At 45.8% G+C, this 20,821-nt stretch overlaps 1 protein-coding gene and 1 pseudogene across 2 annotated transcripts; both read left to right on the top strand.

Moving 5' to 3' along the window:
- Positions 1 to 293: 293 nt before the first annotated feature.
- Positions 294 to 7,638, top strand: LOC142838496 (glyceraldehyde-3-phosphate dehydrogenase pseudogene; annotated as a pseudogene).
- Positions 7,639 to 16,097: 8,459 nt separating this feature from the next.
- On the top strand, positions 16,098 to 20,374 carry Dlx5 (distal-less homeobox 5). 2 transcript variants are annotated; one of them, XM_075953477.1, is made up of 3 exons: positions 16,098 to 16,633; positions 18,426 to 18,610; positions 19,676 to 20,374. In XM_075953477.1, the coding sequence occupies exons 1-3, from the start codon at positions 16,279 to 16,281 to the stop codon at positions 20,003 to 20,005; spliced, it is 870 nt and encodes a 289-aa protein (XP_075809592.1). In that variant the 5' UTR covers positions 16,098 to 16,278; the 3' UTR covers positions 20,006 to 20,374. The 2 variants fall into 2 exon arrangements, with proteins under 2 accessions (XP_075809592.1, XP_075809593.1); XM_075953478.1 differs by lacking the exon at positions 19,676 to 20,374 and having other exon boundaries at positions 16,149 to 16,633; positions 18,508 to 18,609.
- The last annotated feature ends 447 nt before the right edge of the window (positions 20,375 to 20,821 follow it).

The raw sequence follows: 20,821 nt of genomic DNA, 5'->3' as shown, positions 1-20,821 counted from the left end.
ATACCCTACTTTCTTAGGTTTACAGTGCTGAAGGAAGTTAAAACAAATACAGCTTTTCCTGCTCCTATAACATTGCCTAGGTCAACCCTTCTCACATCTTACTTGGTTAAAAAAAAGAACAGTAAGTGTCACTGCATTCAAGAAACATTGGGCAGGCTAGTTAATAGCTATAAAATGCTTTTAAAAGTGAAATGCTATATCTGTACATGCTAACTTTTTACAATAATCACATTAATGTCCTACTCGCTTCACTGGGAATTGGATAGCACCATCAGAAGGTAAAGACGTACACCATGCAGAAGTCAGGTGAGATGATCTAATGATGCTGAGATGAAATGCTGTCAGTGCAAGTCTATAAAGATCGTGTAACACTGTCAAAACTCATAGCAAATTATAGCACTGTAAGTTCTACCACCATTAAAAGATGTTAGAAGGAGAGGGTTTCACAATCTAGGGCAATGTCTGTTATGACAGATCTGCTCAAGAAGTTTGGAAGACAAACTGGCATCCCTCATCTGATTTTCTTTATCCAAAGGGTTTTTTTTTTTTTTTTTTGGTTTTTCGAGACAGGGTTTCTCTGTGGTTTTGGAGCCTGTCCTGGAACTAGCTCTTGTAGACCAGGCTGGTCTCGAACTCACAGAGATCCGCCTGCCTCTGCCTCCCGAGTGCTGGGATTAAAGGCGTGCGCCACCACCGCCCGGCTCCAAAGGGTTTTTATGAAAACTCTCTGTTCATTTTCTTCATGTACATCATCATCCCAGAATAGGACAGTGATTCTCAACAGCAATTTGTGTTTGAAATGTTCATTGTTCCTTGGGTATGTAGTCCAACGTTAATTGAACCAGATAATCATTTCTTTTTCAGGAACAGAGAGTACATTTTAAAAGTTTTGTGAAAGATGATAGTCCTCAACATTTCACTTTTTTGAGGAACCTTGGGAGGATAAGAGAGCTCTGTTGTAGAGGCTACACTTCCCAGAAGAGACACGTCTCTTTTCTCCATCCCAGAAGAAGCATTCACACTCTCTCAATATATAGTAGATTTCAAAAAATTCTTAGAATAGTTCAACCTGAAAAGAAAATGAAGCTTCTTGGTATAATATTGAGCACTTGGGGGGGCTGGAGAGATGGCTCAGTGGTTAAGAGCATTGCCTGTTCTTCCAAAGGTCCTGAGTTCAATTCCCAGCAACCACATGGTGGCTCACAACCATCTGTAAAGAGGTCTGGCGCCCTCTTCTGGCCTTCAGGCATACAGACAAAATATTGTATACATAATAAATAAATAAATTAAAAAAATATTGAGCACTTGGAAGCCTTGGATTTCAAGTCTCCAAAGTTTTATATAAAGAATTTATACTAAGATTTTTTTAAAAAAAATATGAAGGCATTTCTGCCAAGAATATTAGATAATAAGCATAGGAAGTAAGGGAAATAAAATCAGCTTTATGAAAAAATAAATGAAGTCTGGACTGTGTGCTGCTCAGAGGTTCCACCTCTGTGTCTGAAAGTGGAAGTTCCATCACTAACCTAAACACATGGCTGGTGTAGGAGGGTCATCTGTCTATGTGTTACTTTCATTGGTTAATAAAGAAACTGCCTTGGCCTTTTGGTGGGCCAGCCCTTAAGTGGGTGGAGTAGACAGAACAGAATTCTGGGAGGAAGAAAGCAGAGTCAGGCAGACACCATGATTCCCCGGCCTGAGCCGGACATAGGTTAGGATCTTTCCCGATAAGCCACCACCTTGTGGTGCTACACAGATTATTAGAAATGGGTTAATCAAGATGTGAGAATTAGCCAATAAGAGGATAGAACTAATGGGCCAGGCAGTGTTTAAATGAATATAATTTCTGTGTTATTATTTCTGTGGCTAAGTTAGCCGTTTGGAAGCCGGGCGGGACGAAAAGCAGACCTGCTTGCCTCATCACTACACATGGCCATGTAATAATGGTGCTGGCTGGATTTCAGCTCTCATTCTCCCTTCATCAAGGCAAACATGCGGTGTGGAACCTGCACAACCACTGGGTAATAGTCTTGAACTTCACTATTCTGATGGATAATGGACCATGTAGCTTAGTCCTTCAGTATCTAGAAAAATCTCTGCACTGCCAACCAGGTAAATCTGTCATGTCCTGTTACTAGACAGAACTCTATGCTGTAGCCTCTTAAAGGACTTTTTTGGTTGGTTCCTTCATCATTTAATTTTTGCACGTGAGAAACATACACAAAATCAAGACTTGGCCAAGATCTTTCCAGCTGACTTCTGTTGTCCAAGAGTAACCACTGTCATTTCTGTTTCTCTTCTAAAGGTGGCCTGGTTTGGATGTTGAATTTTATCATCACCCAACACATAACTTTAGTAAGAAACAACACAGAAATTGTGTCAAGATGGTCTCTACATACATATGTGAGAAATGTATGTGAATGTCATGAGGAAGAGGCAAGAAGAAACAGAGCAGATGTGAGTCATCTTCCAGCTCTCCTGTGGGTGCTGAGACAGTTCTTAGAGACCAGTTGTAATAAAGGTTAACACCAACTATGAAACTAAGATTTTTTCCCTTTTAAATATGTTTTTAATTTTTAATTGACACCGTAATTGTGCATATTTGTGGGATAACAGGAGACGTTTCAATCCACGTATGTAATATGCAATTAGCATATCAGGCTAATTGGCATATCCATCACCTCAGACATGTATTATTTCTTTCTATTGAGATCATTCAAACTCTGTTAGCTATTTTTAAATCCGTGTTAATTGTTGTCTATCTATCATGGCCATCCTAATGTTCTACAGAGCATTGGAAATTTTCCCATCATCCCAATTGCACCCTGTACCCCGGCCATCATCTACCACTTTCACCTCGACCTTTCTCCTCCTCAAACTTTGGCATCCTTTAATGTGTTCTCTGTCCGAGCATCTTCCCTCAGGTCTCCCTTGTTCTGATTCTAATTCTCCCAAACCGTAGATGCATAGAATAATATCAACTTTGCTTTTTCTTTCCTTGCTAATTTTTTTTTTTGAGACGGGATCTCTGTATACAGCCCTGGCTGTCATGGAATTTGCTCCACCTGGCCTCCTTGAACTCATACCGTTCTGCCTACCTTTGTCTCCTGCGAGCGGATGCCAAAGTCCTGCGTTATCATGCTGGGAATAATTCAGTTGTGGATGCTATCATTCAACACCTTCATCCTAAAGAAAGAAAGGAGTCTTGCAGAAAGAAAGTGAGACTGTTGCCATAAACAGTCATTGCTAGCCAAGGCAGCACCGTTAGCAGTGTCTGAGAACACAAACAAGAGGAGATAAGCAATAGAAGTGTTATTCTAGTGTCTAAGGCTAGACTCCCGGATGTCAGAGGCTTCTCATGCAATCAGCTTACTTACCTTGGACTCATATTTAAGTGTCCCAGCCTCTCTGGCTCTCATTATTTTATGACACTTTTGGGCTGGCTCTTATAAGTAGCAAACAAAACAATGTAGCAAAACAGGACATATTAATGCTTAATTGTGATCATTTTTTTTCATCATGCTTATATTTTATTTATTTATTTATTTTTAATTTATTTATTTATTAAAGATTTCTGCCTCCTTCCTGCCACCGCCTCCCATTTCCCTCCCTCATCAGCCCAAAGAGCAATCAGGGTTCCCTGCCCTGTGGGAAGTCCAAGGACCACCCACCTCCTTCCGGGTCTAGTAAGGTGAGCATCCAAACTGCCTAGGCTCCCACAAAGCCAGTACGTGCAGTAGGATCAAAAACCCATTGCCATTGTTATGTGCCCGGCTAGCTCAGTCAGTAGAGCATGAGACTCTTAATTGTGATCATTTTTTACATTAAAAAAGAAGTTTTCTTCTCTCTCTCTCTCTCTCTCTCTCTCTCTCTCTGTGTGTGTGTGTGTGTGTGTGTGTGTGTGTGTGTGTGCTTGCACGCACGCGTGCCTGCCTGCCTGCATCTGGAGTGCATCTCAGGCCACCCTAGGTGAGAGAAAACCTTACTCCATGCATTCTCTCCAACTGTGCTTCTCTCAGGACCACCCATCTGTATCTCAACCACCTGGGGGACCTGAGATGATTTGTCATTCAGGCACAGAGGACAAGACATACCTTTTAGGAACACATGGAGCGGCAAAAACCAGAGCTAGAGGTTACCCCAGCAGCCAAATGTCCAGCCTCCACAGTCATGGAGACGGGGTTGCAGGAGTGTCAATAGGAAGGAAAGAGATTAAGCAGGCTGAACAAGGCAGAAGGCTCACCCAGAGCCAGGAATGCATTGTTTATGGGTCTAGCGAGAGGTAGCGGGAGAGGTCTGCACTGTTCATACCAAGTCCTCAAAGGCCACACTCTTTACCAACAGCACTGGCCGTGGCAGTACCACCAGCGCACTGCCCAGGCCCACCAAGAAATCGTAAGATGGGAGTGGTACTGTGGATTGTGAGCCAATGCAAATTAACGAAAGGCAAATATAGAAACACCGAGGACCACCTGCAACCGCTTAACATAGCTACCTCTCAAGACCATTGGGAATGAAAATGTGAACATATGCAGAATCTCTCTGGGGAAAAAAAGCATGGAAGTCTGGAGCAGCTTCAGAGCCATGCCAGGTGCTTCTCAGAAGTCCGGGGACAAGACAGAGCCCAATATGTAACAGAAAAAAAAATTATAGAGCATTTCTCCTAAACTGGTATTTGGTGCAAAGTGGGAAACGAATGTCCCAGAAATCACCTTGAAGTGAACCGTGATGGGGCTAGAGAGGACGAACACTTGTTGCTCCTGCAAAGGACGGGTTTGGTTCCCAGCACCCACATGGCAGCTCATAACCATCCAATACTCCAGTTCCAGAAGACCCAACACCCTCTTCTGACTCCAACAGGAACTAGGCACTCACATGGTACACACATATACATGCATGCAGACAAAACACTCACACATATCAAAATAAACAGATCTTTAAAACTAAAGTTTTTAAGGTGATCCGCCATCAGTATCCACAGCCCAGTTCATTCTGATTTAGAGGTGCTCTTTGGAAAAACAGCTATTTCTTGTTAATCTCTTCACTATTTACTCTCATGCGCGGAGGACTTGGTGGTTCTGCTTTTTGCTTTTCTATTTCTCTTCTTACTCTTTCATTGTTCTTATAAACTGGGGAACTTCCAGGCGATTTTGATCACTAGGTATTCCCACCCTGACCCACACGTCAGCTATATGCATAATTAGCAGGCTCGAGAGCGCTTATCTCGAAAATGTTCTCACTGTAACAAAGACACTCTCTGACTCATTTGCTTTTCTCAATAATAATAGAAAAATGTCCTAGGGGGTGGAGGGAGGGGTCGGCAGTTAAGAACACGTACCATCCTTGCAGAAGATCTGAATTCTGTTCCAGAACCTACATCAGGAACTTCCAAGTTAAACTCAGGGGAACTGATGCCCTCTTCTGGACTCTGAGGGTACTGCATTCACGTGCACAAATCCACAGAGGCACACTTATATACACAAAAATTTAGAAAAATTTAAAGTTGCAGCTCTCTTTAAATTAGGTGAAGGCTACTTGTTCATTTCCTGGCCTCCCAGACCCAAAATAATCACACAGACACAGTATAAATTACAACACTGCTTGGCCAATTAGCTCATGCATATTTCTACCTAACTCTTACATCTTGAATTAACCCATTTCTACAGATGGTCCAACATCCATGACAGCTCCAGGACTGCTGGCTGAGATGAATCTACCGCACAGAATACCCCATGAAAGACCTGATTAACAGTGCTCCCAATCAATAAGAAGTAGTCTAGAGAACAACACCCAAATTCCCTAAATGATTGTTTATAAATATTTGTTTGTATTTAAAGAAGGATATGCTACAGAGATGAATACTTTGCATTCGTATGGATCTTGGTTTATTGATACAAATTTAAGGTCAATTTTGTAACACTATATATATATATATATATATATATATATATATATATATATATATATATATATATATTTCTGCTCTTGTTTAAGGAAGTGTGCTTGTACAGCTCATTTAAAATGTAATATGTAATTAAGAAATACAGATTAATATATAGTCATCTATAATCTTGTAGGCATGTTAGTTATTTTTCTAGATGTACAGAAATATATTTCAGATGGATAGTTATTTTTTTAAACCTTTCAAAGATGTACAGAATATGCCATTTAAAATGTTTTAAGAACTTAGGACTTTTCATGACAATGAGACACATCTGCTCCTGATAGCACCAATCTACTTCAAGAGGATGATGGGCATTGAACAGGCTCCTTATGGAGTTTAATAGCTACTTGGGCAAGAAACTGTTCTTTCCTGGACAGCTTGATGCTGTGCTGCGTGAACTGGACATGCAGAATCCACAAAAAATGACTGCTGAAGTTGTCTAAAGAAAGTGAGACAGTAGTTCAGGGTTCCTGCTTCATGAAAGATTCTGCCAGACATTCTGCAGGACACAGAAGAAAGTGACCGACAAACTGCCAATATAGGCAGAGCTGTCTTTGAAATTTCCTGCTTTATGGAAAAGTCTGCCATATGCTATGGGCCTGTAGGCTGAAGATGGGTACCCCAATATTACAGAAGCACTGTGGGTGACTGTTCAGGCAACGAGATATCTGTTAAACATCTTTCTGGAGTCTTTGATGGAGTTGAAGAATAGGTAGTTAAAGTTTTCCTTACTTACGATAAAAGATAAATTAGATATAAAACTTTATCTTTTTGATGTCAACTACATGGTCTATATGTTCCAATATGACTCTACCCACGGCAAGTTCAACAGCACAGTCAATGCTGAGAAAGGGGAGCCTTGTCATCAACAGGAAGACCATCAGCGTATTCCAGGACTGACATCCCACCAACATCAAATGGGGTGATATTGGTGCCGAGTATATTGTGGAGTCTACTGTTGTCTTCATGGCCATCATCACCATGGAGAAAGTCGGTACCCACTTGAAGGGTGAAGCCAAAAGGGTCATCATCTCTGCCCTTTCTGCTGATATCCCCATGCTTGTGAGGCGTGTGAACCATGAGAAGTATGACAACCCACACAAGATTTCAGGAATGCTTCCTGTTCTATCAACTGCTGAGCTCTCCTGACCAAGATCATCCACGCCATCTTTGGCATTGTTGAAGGACCCATGACCATAATCCAGGTCATCCCTACCACCAAGAAGACTGTGGATGGCCTCTCTGGGAAGCTGTGGTATAATGGCCATTGGACTGCTCAGAACATCATCCCTGAATCTACTGATGCTGCCAAGACTGTGGGCAAGGTCATCCCAGAGCTTAAAGGGAAGCTCACTGACATGGCCTTCTGTGTTTTTAACCCCAATATGCCCATTGTTTCTCTGACATGTCGCCTGGAGAAAGCTTCCAAGTATGATGACATCAAGAAGGTGAAGCAACAGGTATCTGAGGGCCTGATAATGGGCATCCAGACTGCACTGAGGACCAGGTTGTCTCCTACAAACTGAACAGTGACTCCCACTCTTCATCCTTGATGCTAGACTGACATTGCTCTCAATGACAACTCTGTAAAGCTCATTTTCTTGTATGACAATGAATACAGCTACAGCTACAGGGTGGTGGACCTCATGGCCTACATGGACTCCAAGGAGCCACCCAACCCATTGAGGACATAAGAGCAAGAGAGAGGCCCTCAGCTACCAGGCAGTCCCTGTCCCAACTCAGCTCCCAACACTGAGCCTCTCCCTCACAGTTTTCAACCCAGGCCCCCAGAAGAGGTGGGGGGGTGACTTAGGGAGCACTACTCTCTTGAATATTGTCAATAAAGTTCAACACACACACATAATTAAAGCCCCACAAGGCAAAGGTCGTGCATGCCTTTAATCACAGCACTTGAGAGGCAGAGGCAGGTGAATCTCTGAGTTTGGGACCAGCTTGGTCTACAGAATTAGTTCCGAGACAGTTAGGACTACACAAGAAAACTCTATCTTGAAAAACAAAATAAATTTAAAGTCCCCTCTTCTCTGCAAGTTTAGCATGCAGGTTAACTGACAACCATCTAGCACAGTTGCTCACAATATGATGCAGAAAATAGAGTGTCTGATTTTTTTAACGACAAGTATAGGGGGAAAACATTAAATAGTACACTCCAAAGCACTCAGATAACAAAGGAGGTAATGGGAATAGGGAAAATGCCCCATTCGTAATATATCCCATTCTTCCAAATGTGAACACAGCTATTCTAGCTCTTGCCTGGCATTCACTTATTTGATTTACTGATCTACATCTACTTTCAGATTTTCCTGTAAGGCCTAGTGCAATATATTTTGCTGTTATCTGAAATTCAGGAGTTTCATAAAAATCTTCTCGTCCATGGCTCCAAGATTCCTGAAACTTAATAAAGGGGGAAAAATCAGTCATCTTTAAATCCCATTTTGAACTAATGTGGGTACAACACAGGAAGTTACTTCCTTGAAAATCTACAGCAACAACTGTTTCTTCATTTTCTTGGTAGTTGACTGAAATGCACGCATCAAAGAGGGTGGAGCTTCCTAATGCACAAACCCATAGGGTACATCCAATTATACACCAAAACTTAAAAATCAGAATGCACTGATAAATTGACATGAATGTATACATTTACAAAAGTTTTGCTAAAGCAAGACCAGAAACCCCATTCTCCTGATATAGTGGGATGAAAATTATTAAAAATTTAAGTTGAAAAACATGAATTTTGATTAACTGCCTTCCCATGACTAAATGACTATTTCTCTATCTGCCAGAATTTGTTTTAACTGTGTCCAGACTCCATGTAAGCTCAATACCATTATATAAAAGCACATAACCTACCTATACCCTCTCTAAATCCATCTGACTAATACTGTAAATGCTGTATCCGTATAATAATGACAAGGAAAAAAAGTCTTAGTTCTTCATCACATGTGCGTTCTCTTGAGGAATGTATTCAGTGGAAGGTGGGTTGACTCTAAGGGTGTGAAATCTGCAAATACGGAGAGTCGACTAACTAAGCCGGTGCTATTAGAAGATTCTGGAAGCAAGGAGCCCGTCCTTTCTGCTCTCAGTGCAATGTCAGGGGGCACTGCACTTGGGAAAGCGGTTGCCTTTTCTTTTCTGCTCCTCCATTTTCTTCTGAGGAACTCAGAGGGCCGTGAGTCCAGGTGGGCACTGTGCCTTCCTCTGATTACGCTGTGCGACACAGCAGGGGGACCTCTTATCTCAGGCTGGGGTTGCCTGTTTAAAATTATTTTTTCTTTATAAAAGGTATAAGGCCAATAAACACAGCTGTAGGAAAGGCTTCGTGTTTTCTTTTTGTTTGTTTTGGTCTATTAAAATGATATAATTAAGTGCAATGAAGTTCCATAAAAATTAGACCATCTGCCTCTGTGCCCTCCCTTGCTCTGCAAGTTTTACCTGGCTCACAACATTTGAATACTTTGAATGCACCTTACTTTAGACATAGTTTTCTGTATCTTGGCATACTGTTGTTATATCATAAAATACAGAGGGCTCAAGTCAATGAGTTCATGTGTGTATGTGTGTGCCTTATGACATCCACGTGTTTGTATGTGAGTGTGTACATGTGAGGAGGGCAAAGGTTAATACTGAGTGTCTGGTCTGCTTCATTCACCTCTTCACCTTTGTTTTTTGTTTTTGATAGAACCTCTAATCAAACTAGGAACTTGCAATTTGACTAGTCAGTTGGTCGAGGAGCCCTTGGGACCTGCCTGTCTTTGCCTCCCCAGCACTGGGGTCATAGGCATGATGCTATTCTCAGCCTTTAAGTGAGCGCTCAGGATCTGAACTCAGTTTCTCATTCATGCATTATGGCAGCGTTTTACCAAGCACGTTTACCTAATCCCTAAGATTTTTAAATTCTAAATTAATCTTGAATTGGTAAGCTATTACAGTGTTACTGAATTCCCTTGCTAAGTTCCTGTCTCCTCAACTGTACAGGGGACTTTAGTTTGTTTGTTTATTTTCGAGACAGAGTCTCTCTGTAGCTTTGGAACCTGTCCTGGAATTCAGAGAAATTCTCCTGCCTCTGCCTCATGAGGGTTAGGATTAAAGGCATGTGCCATCACTGCCTGGCTACAAGGGGCATGTTTTTAATCAATTCTTTTTTTTATTTATTCCTGTGTCTTTTGTATCATGCCTCTCAATCCCACCCATCTCCCTCTCCTCCCCAAAATAAACAAAATAAAAATTTAAGAGAAAAAAAAGGGGGGGTAGAAAAACACGAAGAAGGAAAACATCTTGTCATGGAAGCTGCAGTGTGACACAGTGAGTCACATAGTAAACCCCTTTATCCATACATTTTTACGTGCAGGTGTTTATCACAAAGAATCACTGGTCTGGTTCCAGGCCCCTGGTCTCAATGCTGGGTCCTCACTGGGACTCTTCCTGGACATCCCATTGCTGCCCTGTGTTGTGGAGATCCTGTAGCCCTGGTTCCACAGGACTGACATTCCCTCTCCACCCGGTGCTGCAGCCAATCACAGTTGGGGTGGATATTAAGGTGGGCCAACACATAATCCCGGTTCTGAGCGTGGGTAGTTTCAACGTTGGTCAATCTGTCCGCTCTCCGCTGTCTTCACCACCAGGGTGAGTTCTCCAGCATTGGCCTAGTTAATTCATCTCTTACAGCAATGAGCAAGGGGTGTTCTCCGTTCTCTGACTGTCAAGTATTCTCCCACATCTACACCTTCAGAGCCAACGCTACTGTTGTTGCCCACGCGAGGAGGAAGGGCGACTCTCCTGCATTCTGTGGCTGAAGAGGGGCAAGGACCGCTCTTTTGGCCACAGGACCAGCGCTCCCACCTGCCTCAGGCATTGATTGGGGGCAGGGAGGAGAATCTTGTCCCTGCCCACACTGCCACAAGACAGAAGAGAAATGGGGACAGCTCTCCCACACTCACAACGTGGGGGCTGGCTCACTCACACCTCCATCACCAGGGTTGTTGTACCTTCCTTGCTGCCCAGGCAAGGTGCAGGGCCTGCTCTCCAGAGCGTTACAAGGGGTACCTCTAATTGGAATATTTATATACACTAAAAAGAATCACTGTTATATAAATAGTATCACAGCCAAACTTTGCTTGCAAGAAGATCATCTTCTGAGCTTAGGGTGAAGACTGTGCCTCCGTTTGCTTGTGGAGACGTATAATAATGGAAGCCCATCGACTTCCTGCTTGGATAACTTGAAGTGCTTTCAGCTGTGCTGACAGATTCGTCCCATAGAGCAGGCTGGAGAAGACGTGAAGGCTTCTCCTAAATAGTTATGTGTAAGCTCAATGAATAAACACACTTTCATGTCTTAATTATAAAAACAAAATATGGATAACTCTATGATACACACTATCATTTGAAATAAATGGAAAATCTTAATAGGATAGAATTAAGTGGAAAATAGTTTTTGCCTCTGGGGATTTTATTATACAGATTATTTATATAATTACCTAATATCGAGCCCTTTTGAGGTTATTTTGTTGGAAACGATCTCTAACTCCAAACATATTTTTTTTTAGCAGAGGTAAGAGGGTGTTGCAATTCTTTTGTGCACACAGACTTTTGCCTTTCATTTTCCTATTGCCTCCTCCCTTTTTTTTCTCCTCATATCCCTCCCAGGGTGAGTTCACTGTCAGTTCATGTAGGCTTCTAAAGAGGCTGATGTGGGCTAAACCTCTGAAACATATCACAACAACTTTTATGCTAAAACTAAATGGTTTTGCTAACTCAGAAGAAGAGTCATCTCTGAACGTCGTCTTTGACCAGGGCCGGTGACAGAACCCGTTCACCTGCCCTGCCAAGGCCAATGATCGGCCTCTTATAAGCCAGTGACAATCCTTTCCGTGTGCGCGGTCACCGCTCTTATCCTGCCCTCCCAGTCCATGTTCGTACAGAACATTTTACAACTCTCCCCTTAATGACTCACTAGGTTATTAAACAATCATTGTACTCTATTTCAAAGACAAATGTAGTGGTCTTGAGAATAAAATCCTCAGATCTTCTTTTACAGAACCAGTCTCCTGTTTGAGATTCATGGAAAAAAAACAAAAACAAACAAACAAACAAACAAATGCCCTCGGTTGAGGATGATAGTGCAGGCCTTTAATCCCAGCACTTGGAAGGCAGAAGCAGGTGGATCTCTGAGTTTGAGGCCAGCCTGGTCTACAGAGTGAGTTTCAGGACAACCAGGGCTACACAGAGAAACCCTGTCTCGAAAGAGCAAACAAAGAAGGATGCCCTCAATGAATCGTGATCAGTAAAGACGTGACAGAAAACTTCCCTGATAGCAATTTTCATCGGGGAAATAAAGAAAAAGCAATGGCCGAAACACTTCGACTAGGTAAATATCAGCCAAGAACAAGACTTTTAAAGTCACTTGTGCTCCTGATATATATTCGAGACCAAGACAGCCTTGCTTGTATCAAGTGTGGATATATAACACCAGCATATACTATGTGGTCCTTTTTTACTTGAATTGTGTGCATCTGAATGCTGTGTAAAAATAAACCTTTAGATATTTTTTATGTGCATTAAAGTGAGTCTCACACCCAGAGTAAGGGTGCTTTATTCTCATTTAATGAGACTTTCAGATGAGGCCGAAAGGGAAAAAGAGTTAATGTTAATATTAATCTACCTGACCTTTCTTTACTGTTAAGTTTATCTGACCTCTATTTAGAGTGGGCAAGCAGAAGCCCCGAGTTAGACCACTGACTCCCTACCATCCTTCACTACATAGCAAGTGTGAGACCAGCCTGGGATGTATGAAGTCCTACATCTAAACAAGTGAACAAATAAAATGGCAACCCTCCCCCCACGCCTTCCTTAATGCATTTACCACACAAACTCAGAGTGGCAACCATTTTCCTCTTCTCTAGAACAGTGAAGGATCAGAAGCCTGCCTGGCCCCGCATTTGGATAAAAAGGGGGAATGTTTCCTCAGACTGTCTAGGAAAGAGAGTGGCTCTCAGTGTCTTCCCAAGCCGGTTAGATAACTGTCTGTATAGCACATGAGAACTGAGAAACAGAGACACACACCCACCCCCCACCACCACCGTCCCTTCCTCCCTCCCAAAACAAAAAAGGCAAAACCCTGGAATGGAAGAATAAAAGCATGAATCTGCAGGAAGGAAAAGAAAAAACGTGGGTTGAAGAAAAGGGTTTATTGGAAGTTGAGACAAAGCGCAGCCACCAGGCAGTGGGTCTTTCAGGACCAGCCTGACAAGACGGAGCTGGGAAAGTTTTCTGTACGCACGCTGTTCCTGGAGGACACTGGGTGGCGCTCGTGGTAAAGACTTGCACTTCTTTAGGGTCTTCCCCCACCGACACCACCACATAGCCTTTGCAAATGTCAGCTACCCAAAGATGAAATTACTGCTCTTTACGTGTCCCAGCGGGGAGCACGTTTCTAGAAGAGTTTGATGCCGTGGAATTGTTTCTGCGCGGTCGGGTCAGCTGGGATTTGAGAAGCGATAGAGTCCCATCACAACTACAGGTACCAGACTCCCAGATGGTGCCAGGCTGTCTACAGCGACCCTCTCGTGGCTGCATTGAAGAAAAGGTGGTAAGGGAACAGGAGCTCAACTCAGAGAAGCAGTCAAGAGAGTTGGGACTGGTGAATTTCAGAGGCACCAAATTTGGTGACTTCACACTGAACTGGACTTGCTGCAAGGGCTGACAGCTGCATACAGGCCAATGTTTTAGCACCTTGGGTCCTAAAAAAGTCAGTGCCCACTTTTTTTTGGATGTCCATAAAAAGGGGTGTGTGTGTGTGTGTGTGTGTGTGTGTGTGTGTGTGTGTGAATGTGTATCTCCACTGAAGAGGAGGCAGCAAGTGAATTTTAGCTAGATCTAGAATTATCTTACCACTATAACCTTGCCTTCAACCAGATCCTGAGGTATGTCTGAAGTTTCCAGTACCAGTCTCATGGAATGTGTTCCCTTCTCTGGAAGCTGTGAGAGCTCTGGTGGACTCATCTAGTTGATGATAAGGTCATCAGTAGACCTTATTTGCCCCTTGGTTACCACATTTAAATCTCTACTAAACAGAACTGGGGGCAGTGGAGGGACCACCCCTCTCTCTGTGCTATTTTTCTTCACTTGCAAACACTTCAGCCATCCTCAGGTGTTGATTTGGAAGAGAGATTTGTGCGATTAGGCTCCATGTATCTAAGGTGACTCCATGTATGCAAGGTGAGCATCTCCAGAGCAGGCCAAGATCACATCCAGCAAGATCAGCAGTACCTTTGCCTCCCTGAAGACACTCATAGCCTACGTCTAGAACATCGACAGCAGCATAAAAACCAACCGCATGGGATCAGGACCAAGGGACAGCAGGCACTGTTGACCCTCCCCATCAGCATCAGAAGGAAAAAAAATCTAGGGACACCAAGGCTGCCAACGGAGACCCAAGATGTAGGAAGGGGTGGCGCTGCTGAATTCTAGTCCCCTCAAGCTCAGAAAAGCTGAAGTTGTCCAGCCAAGGAAAAGCAACAGTAGCTGTGGTTTTTATGGAGCCCAAGAGGCAATGACTGGGAGTTGATGCATGTGTTGCTGCTTCCAGATGGAGCTCCAGATTCCAGACAGGGACTACCGTCATTCTTCCAGGTCTCTGACAGAACATTTGAGCCCTGGTAGCTCTGTAGCCAAACTAAGTAACATTAGACAAAACTCAGACAGGCTTTTCTTCTTCCACTGGCAGAAGGGAATGAGGAGCCAGAAGATACCACCCTGAATAATCAATGGCACCCCTAGGTTCCTGGCCATGGACCCCAAGAGAAAGACAGAAGGAGGCCCAAACCAGGCTACAACTAGTAGAGTTACATCTCCGAGGAAAGTGGAGATGTGGCAGGAGAGAGGATCAGGATACAGGATGCGATCCTAAGCCCTCACTCAATCATAACTGGGGGAGAAGCAGGGGATGATACAATAAACTTCTTTGGTGGCCTGTGCCAAATGCGTGAATCTGGAGCTCCGTCGCCCTTTCTATATAAGCCAAGATGCTCGCTAGGCAAGAAATAAAGGGGAAATGTACAGGGACCCAAACTAGGGAATTGAGAGGGCCATGAAATGTGTGTAGGCGATAGAACCAGCAAAGGGTCATCAGTGGCTATAATCCCACCTCCTAAGAGGACTTTGTTCCCTGTCTGTTTTCTTGGTCTTTGCATTCCCTTTTGGTATGGAGACACTACGGGTCACCTACCTGAATCAATTCACTTTTCCAACAATCTAGCTACTGAACTGAGACATACTCCATTCTAGAAGCTTCCAAGTGGACGAGGCTATTGAACAAAAGTAGGGCTGCTCAGCTCTTCTGGAAAGCAAGCTAGGAAAGGTTAGGCAATGCCAAGTTATTCGGGAATCAGAAATAAGACGTTGATTTTTAGCAGTCCTAGTGAAGGCTTCAGTTGAAGGAAGCCTGCCGCTGACAGTTAAATGGGCATATGCACTCTTGAGCATCTCTACAGAGTCCAGAGAAACAGTCTTCTGCGGAGGTGCTTGCTACGCATCAATCTGTTTTCCAATTTCCAAATTGTCAACACAACTTAGTTACAACTTGCTTCCCAACATCCCACTGAAACAGTATTGTCCTTCATCTAACGCTCCTCTTTCTCCTTGACACCCATTCCCATATCAGGGTCCAGTTGGACTCTCCTTTGGTGGACCGGTGAGGACAGGCAGAGCAAGAAAAGAGCATCATGGACCTCATCATTGAAACGTGTACTTTTGAGGCTACTCGTTGGAACACATTGTCTTCAATGAGCTCAGAGCTGGATCCTGGGGTTTCTTGGGTTGTCTGTGCTATTCACTAAAAACAGATTGACTGAGACCCTCCCTCCCCAATAGGCAACAACTGTATAGCCCCCCCCCCCCCTCTCTCTCTCTCTCTCTCTCTCTCACACACACACACACACACAATCCCTGTACCACTACCAACAACCAACCCCCCCCTTCTCTTTTTTTAAGCAATGCTTTGTTGTGCTAAAACTAGTTGGACGAGTTAGGGTGTTGCTCTGCTCCCGAGGCCCTGGCCAATGGAACCCGATCCACCCCGCTGTGCGTAAGCGCGCAATTAAGGATTTAACCAAGGCTGTGCTGCGCCTCAGCCAGCAGTCAGCCTGCGGGAGACACAGCCTCCACGACTCCCAGCCTCCTCCTCCCCGCCGCCGCCTCCTCCTCTTCCTCCTCCTCCTCCCTCGCTCCCACAGCCATGTCTGCTTAGACCAGAGCAGCTCCTCAGCCAATTCAGGCAGCAGCGGCCGCCGCAGCAGAAAGACAGTCACCGCCCGGGAGCTATGACAGGAGTGTTTGACAGAAGGGTCCCCAGCATCCGATCCGGCGACTTCCAAGCTCCGTTCCCGACGTCTGCCGCCATGCACCATCCGTCTCAGGAATCGCCAACTTTGCCCGAGTCGTCGGCCACCGATTCTGACTACTACAGTCCCGCGGGGGCCGCCCCGCACGGCTACTGCTCTCCTACCTCTGCTTCCTACGGCAAAGCGCTCAACCCCTACCAATACCAGTACCACGGCGTGAACGGCTCCGCAGCCGGCTACCCGCCCAAGGCTTACGCCGACTACAGCTACGCCAGCCCCTACCACCAGTACGGCGGCGCCTACAACCGCGTCCCGAGTGCCACCAGCCAGCCAGGTAGACGCGCGGGGGCGGGAGGCAGGTACCCAGGGCATCGTCACCCGGCGGGCATGAGGTGGGGTGGTAGACGAGGGCCACGCTCTCGGCACCACTAGAAAGCACGCTCGGCCGAAGGGAGTGGGGGTCCGGAACTGCAAACAGAAGAGTATTTCACCAGGCAATTTGGGGGGGTTCAATGGAGGAACCTTGGAGTCGAAGGTTTTCCCTCCCGCATCCCTCAGGGGTCCCTCCTTAGCTGGATTCTTAAATTGCCTAGGTAGAAAGCCAGGTAGGGTGGAAAGAAGTGGCGGGGCGTGGGGAGGGGGGGTGCGGAATGAAGCAGCCCCAGCGGTGTTTGCGTAATAAAAGGAAAGTTAGTTGAAATTCTGGGTGAGCGTGCTGAGTTGGTGAGGTCTAGTTTGGATTAGCCCGAGAAGCGCCCCGAGGCCTCGCAGTGCGGGTGCCGGCTGCGCACCGGGTGGCCTGCGGGCCTGAGGTCTGCAGCCTGACGGAGAAGGGCAAGCAGGGAACTTTGCGGTTTAGCCAAGGCATTTCCAAACACAAAAAAGCCATTTAAAATATCGGAGGGTTGCAAAGAGGTCACGTTGTTAGAGGAATTTTTCCGCCCTCACTCTCTCCTTAGGTGCCTAGAATTTGTCTGCCTCCTCCTTCCTCGCGCCTTCTTTCTTCCCTCCACCTTGAAACTTACTCAGAGAGTTACAGGGAGGGTAGTGAGCTTGGGAGGTAAATGAGAGGCGTGAAGTCTCGGTGGAGACGTTTTACTGGTCGATTTTGATCTCTCCTCACCAACACATTAATAAGCCTGCTAATATTAGCATCCCCTACTCCAGCAGAGTGGAGACCACAGCCCTCACCCTCCACCCTTCCTCTGGCAGCTGCTTCACACACACACACAGGCTCTCCCGCTCCTTCCAGCTCCTAGTGCTTTGGGAGGGGGAAGGGGCCATGTGGTCGAGAGGCATGTTTGCAAAACACTGGTTCAGAGACAGCCCCCCCCCAGCGATGTACGTGTGTCACAGTGAGGATTCTTCCCAGCTCTCTCCCCCTTACTACGAAAATATCTTCCCTACAATATTTTTTCAGTGTATCTGATTGAACTTTTGAGTCTGTTCCTCTCGCTGTCTCTGTATTCATGCATAAGGGGAAGATTTTTTTTTTTTGGCCAAGAACATATTAAGTCTATTTGTAAAAGAAACCAGACACATCTGTGCCCTCGCAGATCTGCAGTGAGATTATGGGGGCTGCATAATCGGCTCTCTGTCTGACACGGCCCCGACCGACCCCTTGCCGCTGTAGTGAAGGAACATAGTTTTCTTGTCGGTCTTTGAACTTTAGAGACCTTGGCTAGCGTCTTCCCTGACCAAGCGTCTAGCCTCTGCGGGCGCCCGAACAGACGCCGACAGAAGCGGGGTCATGGCCCAGGGCCTCCTCACTTGGTGCCCTGGGAATGGAGCGGGTATTCACGTCCCAGAAACTCCAGGGAGCCCAGGGTGAATGCGGGGGAGGGGGAAGGGAGGGATGTCAGGGAGAAGTAAGCATCTCTGAAGGGTTCCATGTCCCAAACGAAGAAGCAGCTGATTGCGTACGAGGTACCTCTCAGCGCTCAGTAGCTCTTCTGTGTATGATTTGGGTAAGGGATTGGTTTCATTGAGGTTTGAAAAGTCAAGGCTGGGAAAGAGAGTGAAGATTACATACTTAAAATCAAACAAAACCTCAGTGAGTTGAGGGCCCATGCAAAAGAGCCATTGTCTGCCCAAAAGCTCTAACCTAGTCTGTTTTGATTATTTAGAGAAAGAAGTGGCGGAGCCAGAAGTGAGGATGGTGAATGGTAAACCAAAGAAAGTTCGTAAACCCAGGACTATTTATTCCAGCTTTCAGCTGGCCGCATTACAGAGAAGGTTTCAGAAGACTCAGTACCTCGCCCTGCCAGAACGCGCCGAGTTGGCTGCCTCTCTAGGACTGACGCAAACACAGGTAAATCCGGCCGCCGCCGGGTACCGGCCCCGCCTGGCCTGCAAGCCAGGCTGGGCCGCGTGGTTCGGTGCCGACTGGCTGGAGCCGATTCCCTAGAACTCTGCAGACACTTACAGACAGAAAGACACTACCCCTTACACCCTTCCCTCCGTGAGCCAGGCCTGCTGTTAACGACACGTGGCTGTGGGCGCGGGATTCGTCGTTTATCCGGAGTTGCCCCCCCCCCCTTTTAGCCACCGAGGGTTGGGGACCAATGTTTCAGTGTGAAAACAAGGGAGAGGCATTTGTGGGGGCGGAGGGGATGTCTTGCGCGCGTTTTGAAGAAATGTCTGGGTCTCTTCACAATGAGAAGCTTCCAGGAATAGTGGCCTGGTGGTGGTCTTGAGTCGTGCAAAGGCCTGAATTGTTGTGTCCGGGTCTTGTTCTATCCCTGAGGCAGCTGGAAGCCGCAGCAGCCTGAGGGTCGCGAGATGGGGGGCGCTATTGTACGGGAAAACCCTCCAGGATTGTACCCTTCTTTTCCCTCCCACTCCAAACGGCTGAGGCCTAGAATAAAGAATGTTCAAGCCGCCGCCCAGAGCTTCAGGCAGAGTCTGGCCTCCCAGTGCCTAGGGGAGTGAAGAGAGTCGGGCATAAGATTGGGAAATCTCCTTTCCCTTGGCACACAGCGCCTTCAGTCTGGTCCACGCCCCTCCCTCCCTGGGGGGGGAGGGTGCTCTAACCTTCGAGGAGGAGAGGGTGGCCACCCCCTTCCCGGTGCCACCCCCTCCTCGGTGCACTGGTGCACAGGTCCGAATGTGTACTCAAGTCCAGAGAGAATAAAAGACGAACCTTGGGGTCGGAGCCTAGCTGAAGCCGGGTGCCGCTGATCTGGCCAGGGCTTTCTGTGGACCCCACTCCCTGTATAGACCGAGGCTGCTGCGTCGAGGCGATAGGTGGACAGCTGCTGGGAGAAACCGGGACCGGGTAGTCTAGGGGCCAGAAGAGTCTTCGTTCACCGCCCAGGGAAAGGCGCGGGCATCCTCTGAATGTCCCGGTAACGTGTGCCTTTGTTCCCCCACCCAGGTGAAAATCTGGTTTCAGAACAAAAGATCCAAGATCAAGAAGATCATGAAAAACGGGGAGATGCCCCCGGAGCACAGTCCCAGCTCCAGCGACCCTATGGCGTGTAACTCGCCACAGTCACCAGCGGTATGGGAGCCCCAAGGCTCAAGCCGCTCTCTCAGCCACCACCCTCATGCCCACCCTCCGACCTCCAACCAGTCCCCCGCGTCCAGCTACCTGGAGAACTCGGCTTCCTGGTACCCAAGCGCAGCCAGCTCAATCAATTCCCACCTGCCGCCACCGGGCTCCTTGCAGCACCCGCTGGCCCTGGCCTCCGGGACGCTCTATTAGAAGGGCTGCTTGCTCTCTCCTTCTTGCTCAATTTTGGGACTACAGTGTTTTGCTGTTTTAGAAATCAGAAAGACAGGAATTCATACGGGGATGTTTGGACAATGGAAGCAACAACAGAAAAAAAATCATGTGTAAAGCTTTTTTTTGCATGTAAGTTATTGCATTTCAAAGGACCCCCTCCCCATTTTTTACGAAAAGAACCTTTTTTTTTTTTTGCGCAACTGTGGACACTATCAATGGTGCCTTGAAATCTATGACCTCAACTTTTCAAAAGACTTTTTTCAATGTTATTTTAACCGTGTAAATAAGTGTAGATAGAGGAATTAAACTGTATATTCTGGATAAATAAAATTATTTCGACCATGAAAACTGTTCCTCTTTGCCCCTCCATAATTGACTAGTGAGGCTCTATGCAGGCGATTAAGAACAAATTATTCAGAAATCCAACAATGCGAAGCAGGAATCAGGAGCTGCAGGAGGCAGACGTGTGTTTGTGCTGGACATTATGTTCCGTGTATCTGTCTGCACGTGTGGTCTGTTTATAGTACTGTCGTCTTCAGGGTGTTTTGTTTTGTTTCCTAACCACAAAACCATTTAAATGATATTAAATATAACTTCAATTGTTTTGGGTAGAAAGGCTTATTGCAAATCTAAATACATTTCTATTGCCCTGTATGCGAGGAAGCAGGCAGCAGAAATCCCTCAGTAACCTGGAATTCTAAGTTCAAAATGATTCTGGTGGGGAAGTCCCTCCCCCAGCAGCATGTGTATTGCAATTTGACAAATTATGGTCCTTTAGAAAATGAGAATCCCAAG

This window comes from Microtus pennsylvanicus, chromosome 19 (genome assembly GCF_037038515.1).
Source record: "Microtus pennsylvanicus isolate mMicPen1 chromosome 19, mMicPen1.hap1, whole genome shotgun sequence".
Lineage (NCBI taxonomy): Eukaryota > Metazoa > Chordata > Mammalia > Rodentia > Cricetidae > Microtus > Microtus pennsylvanicus.
Note: the sequence above shows the minus strand (reverse complement) of the source record. Positions and strands in the feature narration are given on the sequence as shown.

Bases quoted from the DNA above. Each gene is read 5' to 3' on its own strand.
- Dlx5 (XM_075953477.1), top strand. From the start codon at position 16,279: ATGACAGGAGTGTTTGACAGAAGGGTCCCCAGCATCCGATCCGGCGAC. The intron at 16,634-18,425 runs GTAGACGCGCGG...TTGATTATTTAG, and splicing joins GAGTGCCACCAGCCAGCCAG to AGAAAGAAGTGGCGGAGCCA. The intron at 18,611-19,675 runs GTAAATCCGGCC...TCCCCCACCCAG, and splicing joins TAGGACTGACGCAAACACAG to GTGAAAATCTGGTTTCAGAA.